General features: G+C 37.1%; 1 protein-coding gene across 4 annotated transcripts in view; it reads right to left on the bottom strand.

Moving 5' to 3' along the window:
• pkn1a (protein kinase N1a) overlaps nucleotides 1–9,938 on the bottom strand; it is an 82,014-nt gene extending 72,076 nt beyond the window's left edge. For all 4 annotated transcript variants that reach the window (XR_015476934.1, XR_015476933.1, XR_015476932.1 and 1 more), the window contains exon 1: nucleotides 9,321–9,938. Coding sequence is in view for 1 of the 4 variants with exons in the window: in XM_087237666.1 (XP_087093792.1) it covers nucleotides 9,321–9,341 (21 nt within the window). In the remaining 3 variants the exon portion in view is untranslated. The remainder of the gene's footprint in view (nucleotides 1–9,320) is intronic.
• Between the last annotated feature and the right edge of the window lie 2,116 nt (nucleotides 9,939–12,054).

Genomic DNA, 12,054 nt, shown 5'->3' with positions numbered 1-12,054 from the left:
GTGTGTGTGTGTGTGTGTGTGTGTATATTTTTTTGTATCTTTATAGCACATTTTGGTACAAAATTGCACCCTAAGGGACCAATTTTGGACCTTTAAAAGTACAATTATATATTTTGTTCCCCTATAGGTACAAAATTGTACCACTTAGCTCATGATAAGATCAAGACGCTATATAACACTAATTTAAATGTATTAATATTAATCATTATTACTAAAATACATAATTTGAAAATGTATAATTTTTTATTTATTAATTAAAAATATTTTAATATTTGATTTTTTTCATGTTTTTGATTTAAATCTTTCCTCAAAAAATATTAATAATTAATCTTATAATTGAATATAATTTTAATCATTAAAAACATAAATAAATCTTTGCATAACTAAATGTTTAAGACGCTAAATGAGATTTAGAATAAGGATCATGCAGAGTGGCAACATCATCATTCAGGTGTTGTTATTGCTGTCTCTTTAAGAAAATTTGGCTTGTTGAGAGGTTAGTAGTTATTTTGTAAGTTTATTATTAGAGCAATTTTGTACCCTTACTTCTGAAAGTGCAGGGTGCGAATTAAAGTGGGATCTGGGGGTTGATTGACCCCCCTAATTAACGCTTGGTCCCCCCTGAAGAACATCAAAATAAGATGTATGGGGGGTCTGCCCTTTAAAAGAAAGATATAGCTATCTCTGATCTGTATCTTAAATATTAGTAATTAAAAATGTATAATACAAATATACATTTGACCCCCCCTATAATGGTTATACCATTCTGAATGCATAATTGCGCCAGTCAATGCTATGAAAAATATCATTCAACAATCTGAAACTGGCAGTTCTAGAGCACCGATAGACATCTTAAATATTCACAAAACCCGTTTTTTGTGTAATAGGTGTGAATATCTGCATGTAGCCTTAAAAAAAAATCTGACACATAATTTGTATAGCTTGACCTACAGTAACCTCTAAAATAGTCACTGAAGATCCCTCAAAACACAAAAAACTTATACATTTTATTAATAAATTCGATGTAATTTAAATACAATACATTTGATTTACTGAAGCATGTATTACCAAACTACTAAGGGTGTCACGATCCTCCAAATCCTCGATTCGATTACATTTTCGATTCTAAAGGCACGATTCGATTCGATTTTCGATTATGAATAATTAATTAATTAATGACCAATTAATTATTTGTAGCCTACCGTTTAAACTACCTGACCTGGATGGTCTTTGTTTTACCCATAAACAAATCATACAGTAAATGAATAAAGGCAAGATACACACATAATTACCACCTGTCAATCACTTTTTCTGCGGGACTCGTGAATCGGCAGTGATCTGTGTCGTTATAATGGCGTCGGTAAAAAAAGACGCACAACCAACAGGAACCACCCAACACTATCTGAGGTGTTCGCTAAAATGACTAAGTACAAGTGAGTGAAAGATTGAAGCAGTCCTCTGACTGCCTGGAACTGCTCTCTCGAGCGCATGGCTGTGTATGTGTCTGTGTGGTCACGTGATGTGCATTTTCAGAGGTAGAGAGGAAGGAGAGCTGCTCAGAAATGCTACACGCCACTGTGGATGTCAAATCGTTGTCGTTCTAAAATACCATTTAAAAACAAAGACAGTGTAAACAGGGCCTGAGTGTGTACTTTTCGCTAGCGGATTTGCAACGGGGGCGAGCGGAGGATCGCGATGCCGGTGTTGTCTATCAGACGAACCGTACGTAATACGTACATAGCAGAGCTTGCAAAACTGTGTTTTTTTTTTTGTCGACAACGCGAACGTTGTCAACATAACTCACTGGAAATCCAAAATGCTTACACATCGGCGACTTCATTGAAAGAGGAGAGGGTTTAAGTTCTGTCGACGGGTCTCCTGCTTCTGCAGTTTAACAAGCACTTCAACAAGCCTGTTTTTTTCCCGCTTGGCAAGCCAAGCTGACGTGACATGGGGGCGTGGAACCATCGACGATTCTATTTTTTAATTCGATAATCGAAATGGAGCATAAATTTCGATCGATTTCGATTAAAAATTTAAATCGTGACACCCCTACAAACAACTACCGAAAAAGTTGACCCCGCTGATTGTCAATGTATAATTCGCACACTGAGTGTAGTCATTATTTGTGCTCGATCATTTAATTCACTTAAATTAAATCTTGTTGTTTTGAAGCTGGAAAATTTCACTATTTTCATTTGAAAAAAAAAGTTAAATAAATATTTAATGGAAAACTCCTATTCCAAAACTACACCATCAATCATCAAATAGTTAATTAGCTGAACAAAACACAGAGAGTGCCACTATTATCTGCAAATGATTCAGAAAATCTACAGAGATGATCATTTTCAGGGATGCGCAATAGAGGGAAAACCCCTCTAATTCAGTCTCAAATTCTGCTTATTCTCTCAAAGCAATCCGATCTCCAAAGAGAGATGCCTGAATCCTAAACCGAGTCTGAAAATCTAAAGAGAACCGGGGGAGTGACTGGGAGAGCTGACCGGTCTGATAAAGGCAGACAGAAAGGGGAATTTTGGAGCGAAGGAGGGGGAGAAGCGGAGCAGCTGGTGTTTCACAAAGAGGAAGGGGGGGAAGAGAGAGAGAGATAGAAGCAGACAGAGAAAGATTACAGCCGCTACTACACCCTGCGGATCAGTTTACAACACCCGAACTGTTGCATGCTCTCTCAGACAAAGAGCAACAGGCCAGTGTGGATGTGATGTTTCTTTCTGCAGAGTATGCTGGCTTTCACGGCATTAAATATTCATTGCTTTGGGATGTATTAACAGGATGGCTTCCAAATAAATGATTTCATGGGGAGAGACGCTTTGAAATTCCTGTATGGAACCAGGAGACTGCGGTTTTTAAGTGCTTTATTAAAATCGTGAGATTAACGTAATGATAGCGCGTTAATTTAACATGCATGGAACAAAGTTTAATGTGCGCATTAGTGGCATTTCTACTTTCCGGATTAACAAATCAAGCAATTATAAATGATATCAAGCGAAAAGGGAAAAAGAAGGGCTTTACAGAGTAATTGAGTGCTTTACATCAATGTATGGAGGACTGGCCCAAGGCACTGAAATAATGGAAGTGTGGTTTTAGTAATGGAACAGTTACGCAAGCTGCTCTAATGCTTCAGAACGCTGGATAATGAGCAGAACTCATCATGATGATGTCACAAAGGGGAGGAGCTGGATTGGAACAAGGCTACGGAACACATGGCCAGAGTTCGGCTTTATGAGGTCATGAGAAAATGCAGCTGTTTTACACTGTGGTGAGGGAAGGGATTGAGTTTCTGAACTTGTATTAAAGTATTAAACCTCATTAGTTTAATGACAAAAACGCACTAAGGCTTCATTTACACTGCAGATCTTGATGGTCAATTCCGATTTTGTGATTGTATCCGATTTTTTTTTGATGACCTGCTTACATCATCTTTTAAAAGTGACTTGAATGCGATCATCTGCAATTACACAGGACACCGCAAAGGTGCAATGACCTGGAAAAAAAAAAGAGCGGGCGCAATCTAGTTTGAACATAAATTAAATAATGTTAATCCCTGGTATAAACTGATATGTGTCTTGAAGGAACACTTGTGATGACTGAAAATGCACTTTAATACCACAAAGAAACCAGGCCTATTATAACTTAATAAATCAAAAACAAGCATATGTTACACCTCAGTAATTGTTTTGGGAGATATTTACAGAAATTACCTGATGAATACAAGTTAGCCCAATTTGAGAATAAACAATGACTTAAAGCTGCCCCATGAGGTCAGCACAAACATGACAAGTCACCAGCACACACACACACACACACACACACACACCAAACTTCTAGAGGTCAGTAAATAGGCTGAGGGTGCGGCTGTAGAGCCCAACATGAAGTCAATGTGAATACGATCTGGAGCTGTGGTAACACAATGGACTCCATTATGCCTGAGCATTAGTCTCATGCCCTCCTGATCCCCTCCAAAAACTGCACCATCAGCCCCACACACTACAGCCAATCAGACATCAGTAATAACTTCTGGCCTAAAGACAACCAAAGAGACACCGAAAAGTAGAACACAACTGGCAGATAAATGTTAAACTGTAGTATAAAAAGCAAGGTTTACATTAGAAGCATCTTCTTTCTTACCACACTCTAGAAAATGAAAGTTCTTTACTGGCATTTATGGCAATTTTCATGGACAGCAAAAAAGATTCACTTGATTTTAAAATGCTCTACACTGAGAAAACAGTGGTTACTTTAAGAACTGCTCACTGCAACATTTTTGTTAAGCAACACAGGCTTATTATTGATACGTACCCCTGTATACATTTCTGGAGATCGCAAAATATGTCCCAGGAGGTACTTTTTTGCAGTTTTTGCTTTCGCGAATCCACCAGAGGTCACTGTGTATGCTTTTCAGATCTCAACTTTCTCTCGCAAGTGTCATTCGTACCTGCTGTTCTCACGTAAATCCACCAGAGTCCGATGTCAACTGACTGATGGGCCGAACCCCCTACCTTTCCCTAAAGCCAACTGAGTGTTTTCAAAAGCACGGATTGACCACCCCAACCCCCTTTCCTAAACCAAACCAACAGTGTTTTCAAAGGCAATCAGTTTTCAGATCTTACAAAGTTCTCACCCTGTTATGTATTGTTTAATTTATTTGTTGGCTTTTGTTTTTGTCTTACCTGCTTTCTGGAACCATTTTTCGTCAGACTCAAACCTCATCGTCGCGGTCAACTCCTCTCTGTTTCTCAAGTCCGCCAATGTACATGGCGAGTTACTGGGCAAACTAGTAAAAGCAGAAAAGCCGCTCACACAGAGGTAAGCAGTCAGCTGGTAGCGCAAAAAGAAACAGAAGCTGTCGTAGTTCTGGCTACCTAAAGGCCGATTTACACTACTTCGTCAAGAGCATGCGTATGCTGCACCAAAGCCCTCAGCTGATGCACATCTCTCAAAAAAATTAACTACACGTCGCAACGACGCGTAGCGCAAGCTTTTTGATTTGTCGGCTTGGTAGCGCTGACGAGTGTGGGCAGGGGTGAGAGCCACGCAAAACTGACGCAAAACAAAACTGTTTACAAGAGTTGAGTCCCATGAAGGAGCTCTAAATGGAAACTGTTGTTTTGTGTTTTCCTTATGATTAAAGATGTTGTATGTCCACTGATTCCTGCCCCAAAACGAGCGAGTTTGAGCCACTTGCATATTAAGGTAGTCTTCAAATTATAAAAAGCCAGCGAAGAAACTCGGCACAGAGGAACATAAAAACCTACTGCCAGCTAGTGTTTTGGAAGTGTTATTGCAGAGCAACACAAACAGCACACAGAAGTATAAATGCACGGCATTGTCCAGGGCATGCACCGTGGGTCATACCGTTCACTTGACGCAGAAGTAAACCTTAAGCCTTAATTTTCACTCTCCAGAAATGTATACTGGGTACATTTTCACAATGAACCTGTGTTGTTTTTAAAATTTAACCACCAATTTAGATTTCTAGGTGAATTACTATTTAAACAGGTATGTCCATTTGATTTTAAACTGCTTAGTAGATCAAATGAACTGCCAAAAAGACACTAAATGAAGCCAAACAGGTAAAAGGTGTACCTAATTCCATAAACCCACACAGAGCATTGATTTGCTGCTGGTACGTATTGACAAAAACAATATGCGATTGTGTTAAAAGCCCGTAAATTGAAGACAGGACAGGAAACAGGGAATTGGCCTACTCTTCAAACCCCATTAAGCTGGCCTAATGCGTAGCGGGCCGGGGAACTTACTTAATAAAACGTACAAATACACAACAGGACATTTGAGTTCACAGGGATAAGCCTTTGCAGAACGTGCTAGCCTAGCACATAACATTAGGTTCTGTCAGCTCCATCTGTGAACTAGTAATCTAGTGAGCAAATAAACTGTTAGATTAAGTCAGCGAGGAGGTTGTGAGATGCATCTGTGCATACAATCTCCTGCTGTGAGGATAAGAAAGATAAGATCACTGCATCTATGAATTTGGATCTTGGCGGAGCTCTAAACAGAACAAAACAAAACAAAAAAATGATGCTCATTATGTGAATCAGCTGTTGTCATTCAGTCCCTGACATAATCACATTCCTGATGACTGTTCTTGCTTAGTCATTCTAAATCTGGACACATGTGTGTCTGTGTAAGGTTGACCACACTGTTAGATATTTCACTGGGAGAATCTGAGTCATTTCCATGTTGTCTGTTTGTATTTGGTCACTATTTATAAGAAGTCATCGCATTCGGCAAGTCCATCTTGTATAAAATGAAATATACAAAAAGTGGGGAAAGCACTATGGTCTAAAAAAATCTATTTAATCATCTAATAATAGTCGATTAATCATGATTAATCAAATGGTTAGACACTATTTTGGTCAGTCAAAAATTTTAATTAGTTGATTGTCAGTTATTTATTTAAAGGGCACCTATGATGAAAATCATCTTTTGTAAGCTGTTTGGACAGAACTGTGTGTCGGTATATTGTGTCTACAGTCATATTGGGGTGATATCAAGACAATAAGCAGGGCTCAACAATAAGGACTGCCCGATGGCCCGGGGCCAGCATGAGAGATGTTCCGAACAGTAGAGAATCGTTACTGGCTCGATCAGGCCAGTGCGGCCTTGTCATCAAATTTTAATTTGCCTGCTACTATGTCAATTGTGTGCAAATACGGTCTTAGAACCGAGAAACAATTTGTGCTTTTAAGTCTCAGAATGCTACGTTTTCTGTAAAGTCGTAAACCCCATATTGCTTTTTGGTTCCTTTTATCTGATTGGTTGTTGTGAGCACGTTATTTTTTTCCACAACCTGGTAAAAACCAGAACAGTGAAGAGACGACAACATCAAATGATGAGGCTAAAAGAAAACGTCTGTTTCCAACGTTGTGGAAAAAGATATTTACATGGGTACAACACAACGAAAAAAATGAAGTGATGTTTTGCATAGTTTTCCATCACTTTAAGTCAGCCACTTTTTGTTTAGCAATAAAATACCTACACATTTTCTATACTGCTGTATTTTACTGCTAAATATTTTAACAATTTAAAAATATACATTTTGACACATTATTTAAAATATGTGGCTAAAAAAATAGCTATTATTTATTTATTTATTTATTTTTAATTTATTTATTTTGGTGGGGCCAGTGAAAATTTTGGCAGGGCCAGTAAAAATCTGAACTGCTGGTCCAGTCGGGCCAGTAGAAAATGTCCTTAGCGTTGAACCCTGATCAGTCTCCTTTTTTAAATTTTCTGACGTTAAAACAGGATCCAAATCGCTCTCATTATGAGGCCGACCGCAAAGTGACATAGGAGTGCAGTTTTCCTGCCCACCGAATTGAATGAGAGCTGCGTATTAATATGTCTAATAGTAACGCGTATAATCATATCAACAAGACAGGACGTGCGCAATTGCATCTGGGACTAAAAGATCTGTTCAGCGTTCTGTGATCATCATCTATCATGGTCAAGTTTTTCAAGTTTAAAACCTTTTTAAAACAGTGCATGTTTGTAATGAATGCAGCGATTTTACCGTCTTTATCACCATAGCTGCATGTCAGTACAATTATAAAGGAGGACGTTAAATTAGGTTTATTTTGTGTGTGTGTGTGTGTGTGTGTGTGTGTTGTGAAATAGGTGCCCTTTAAATAATTCTTGTTAATGAGTTGGTAATTTGCTAAATCTGCTGAAACTGAAACATATTTTTGGATCAGTCATCCTGGCAGATATATCACACATTACTCATTCAAAAAGCATCTGGCTAAACATTCGTTTTCAACTGCTTTTTGACATTTTCCCTAAAGAATCTGGTCAGCATATGTGCTCACATTGCTCGTCTTACATAACACAAGTGTTCTGGCTTATATTTGATTTACCATAAATAGAAAAACCCATTAAATATTTTCCAGAAGTCATAAAAGGGTGAATGTTACCTATCTGTCTTCATTGCACTTATGCTTCCATTCATTAAGATATCATTTGAGCAAATTCTTGACAAACCACCACTACTATAAGTGTCTGGACAAACTGGTGTTCAACAAGGCTTTCCAGATGAGTTCATGTAGTGTACAACCAAAACATGTAGGCTGTGTTTAGCCACCAGAAATATCCATTCACATCATAATAGAAGAGAACTGACTCTATTAGATGAAGAGTGAATGAGGGAATGCATCATTTCAAAGATAAACTCAGTAATTCTCCCATGCATACGAGCTTGTTAAGTATAAGGGAATGCATCCTCTGGGTCTTAAAGGGACAGTTCACCCAAAAATAAATTCTGTCATTATTTCCTCACCCTATAATTGTTTTTTAATCAGTTTGAATGTTTGTGTTCTGATTATATATATATATATAAGTTAGGGATGCTCCCATTGATCAGCCAGAGATCGGTATCAGCCGATAATCACATTTCATTACTCGATCGGTTCTCGCTAATCTGGCCGATCTCATGAACCGATCAAAAGTGTTTGTTACAATATTGCAAGTTCATTAAAAGCTAGCTGGAAATATGAGGAAAAAAATTACATAATTTTATTTTGAAAATGTATTAATACAGCTTATTGTAGTAAACATGTAAATAAATGTGGCTTATAGGCCGATTTCCTTTCAATAAGAAGTAATGGATTAATAGGTGCATTTTAACTTCTTATGCATCAAATATGTGCTCTAAACTTCACTGACACATGATCCTTTCATCATTTGCAATGTTTCCAAATTGCTTTGGGATTTTTCTTACTATTTTTTATCTGTTTTATCTATTATTTTCTATAAAGCTGCTTCTGATCATTACATGTCCACACAAAATGGTTATAAGAGACATGTTTAAGAGATTATATGCAACATCTTTCATTTATTCTATTAGCTAAGGCACTTAAGTCTCATGCTTAGAGTAACAATAAGCGTTATGCATTAAAAAACTTGAAGCATCAGAATCAGTACTCTGTATCGGCCGATCACCATGACAAGGAATTGGTACTCGAAATCGGCTGCAAAAATCCTGATTGGGAGCATTCCTAACATAAGTATATAAGAAAAAATCTATATATAAGTTGTAGTAAATCTGTATCATTTTGTCTTCCATAATATTTGTTTTTCCTTAATAAACACCTTAAACTAGTTTAGTTTGGAGTAAAATCAAGGATGAGTAAATGAAGTACAATTTTCAGATTTTTGGGTGAACTATCCCTTTAAGCTACTCAATCGTCTGCCCTCCACATCCACATTATATTAGAAGAAAAATCACGTGGGATGTTTTGGGAACTAACTAGCATGGTTTAATCTGTAACTAGCAGCAAACTTACTTGGATTGAGTCATTTGCCATGGTTGTATATCTGGATTGTCGTTTGTTTCAGGACACCCAAATTGTCGTTCCTCCTCTTCCTAGATTCCCAACGATCGCCGACAAAGGGATCCTATTCTTCTGTCAGCCCTCAATGCAACAGTTTAAGATCCAACAGCGCTCGAACAACTTGTTAACATGTAATAAATGCTGTTGCATCACTGTAATACCTGATGCATGCTGTCATAAGCAATTAAAATCGCATTTAGGATGAAAACAATTGTATGCGAATACGATATAAAAGCATTAGCTGTATGTCTGACAACGTCCATTCAAACTATCCACTGCCATATCCACAGCTTGGCGTTAAGTCGCGTGCATTTATCCATAACATCGTCCTGGAATAGTTGCTCTTTCTCAGCTGCATACATGTACCGCACTGGGCAGGGTAAATGGTCAAAAAGAGTTCAGCTTTTCTTCTCAATTCATCACCCGAAAACGCCAACGGTATATTCAGCTCAACTGTCGTTTCTTCAACAAATGAAGCCCGAGAAGTTGATATTCACAGCCGGGGAATAATAAACAAATTCGCCCTTTTGTAAAAGAGAGTGTCGCCCGTGTGAGCCTCGAGCCAGTGATGATGGCTCGCTCGCGCGGGAGGGTCGTTTACTATTCCCGGGCGCGTGCACTGCCAGCACGCCGGTTGCGCGCTCCTGTGGGTCACGTGACCTTGTATTGTGTCCACAGGCAAATGAATATGGTTTCATCACTCTCTCGTGGCTTAGCATATGACAGCAGCATGGACGAAATGATTTACACAGCAAAATATGTTTAAAAACACAGTGTCATAATTTATTTACTCTTTATTTGTCACAACCCTGTTTGAGTTCATTTTTCTTTTGAACATAGAAGATATATTGAACACTATTGAAAACCAGTAACCATTGACATCCTTAGTATTTGTTTTTCCTATTTAGTTCTCAGTGGTTACCGGTTTCCAACACTGTTCAGAATATCTTCTTTTGTGTTCACCAGAAATAAAGTCTATAGACAGGGATGGGCAAAACTACATTGAAATGTATTTTAAAATAAATTATCAAATACCTTAATTGTATGTGTATCAAAATAAACAAATACAACAGCCACTAATATGTCAAATTAAAATACTGTAGGCTATATTGTTTTTTGAAAATACTACAAAATACAAGGAAACATAAAATTTCTTCGCAAACCTTCCCTCGGCATATTGGATCAATCCCTTACCCATTAAACTGATGGGGAAGTAAACAATGTTTGATGCGTTTCTCTAAGTTAAAAGCCAGCTTCTCTGCCAACCTATTGACCTTTACTCCTGTACATGAGGAGGTATTCATAAACCTTTGTTTCTCTTTAATTTTAGTACAAATTTTGTACAAATTTCCAACAAAAAGTCATGTTCTTGAGTTGGATCAAACAACTACCGGCACATCAAATCATATCTCTTTATTGTGTTTCCATCCATTGCGTGGCCATTAAAATTTACCCCATATCTAAACAGTCTAATATTATTTCAAAGAGTGGTATATGAAGATGTTATTTAATTTTTTTGCTCACATAGTTTTTTGTTTTGCATATTTTTTGCAAACAAACTCTTCATGTATATCCTGCTGCAGCTGTAATGAGAGTCTGGAGTTTTAGGCCGTACTCACACGATACAGTTGCCTTGAACCGGGCCAAAGCATGCTTGTCACCCCTCCCATCTCCCCCGATGGCCCGCACAGATTAGTTTGTAGACTGGAGTATTATTATATACATTTGAAGTCAGAATTATTAGCCCCCCTGAATTATTAGCCCCCTTGTTTATTTTTTCCCCAAATTCTGTTTAATGGTTATTGTATAACAATGGTTTATTCTGTTCATCTACATCAGCAATCCATCCAAAACTACTATTACTTGGACAGTGTACTTCTTATTTCAGTTCTTATTCTTATTTCTTATTTCAGAATGATTTCAGTTCTTCTTTAACTGGAAGTATCTTTACCCCCTTAGTGAACACTAGTACACAGTCTGTAGGTGTTTTATATTTGTAAAGTTCCTTTGCATTTCTGCAGCACTGAGACTGAGAATGATGTGCTGAAGGCTCATTATCCTGCTCTTAAGGACTGATATTATATTTCATCTCATTTCTTAAAGATGCTGATGATAATTGTACTCTACTGCCATTATTTATTACTGGTATTAGCATTGTTCAGCATTGTACAGTAAAGGCTTTTACTATTTTCAATAATTGTTGAATTGCTCCCAAATCTACCCATGCTATGTACTGTCTCTTTTTTTATAATTCTTTTTTATTGAAAGAAAAACAAAGTGAATTAATACATGAAAATATTTGACAAGACTTTTTTTTCTTTTTTTGTTACATTTTCCCATTGAACAACCTCCTTGCCCTTTGAAAAATAATCAAATAATAAAAAAAATCTAATAAAAATAACAATAAATAAATAAATAAATAAATAAATAAAACTAATTAGTTAAATTAATACTAAATTAATTTAAATATTTACATTGTCAGAGTTTTGATAGCACAGTGAAGAAGTATTTAACAGTAATGTTTGCCCATTCTTTTAAGCATAGACTTTTAATTTCCCTATTAGTTTTAGTTTGGAGGAAGTGTTACGCCTTTTTCAAAGTATGAGATCATTGGATTCCATACTGTATAAAAACGTTTAGTGGATCCTCTAAATAAGTATTTGATTTTCTCCTTCTTTTAAAAAAC

Source organism: Danio rerio, chromosome 1 (genome assembly GCF_052040795.2).
Source record: "Danio rerio strain M-AB ecotype USA chromosome 1, GRCz13ab, whole genome shotgun sequence".
In the NCBI taxonomy this organism is placed as follows: domain Eukaryota; kingdom Metazoa; phylum Chordata; class Actinopteri; order Cypriniformes; family Danionidae; genus Danio; species Danio rerio.
The sequence above is the reverse complement of the archived record's forward strand: the minus strand, read 5'-3'. Positions and strand labels throughout refer to the sequence as shown.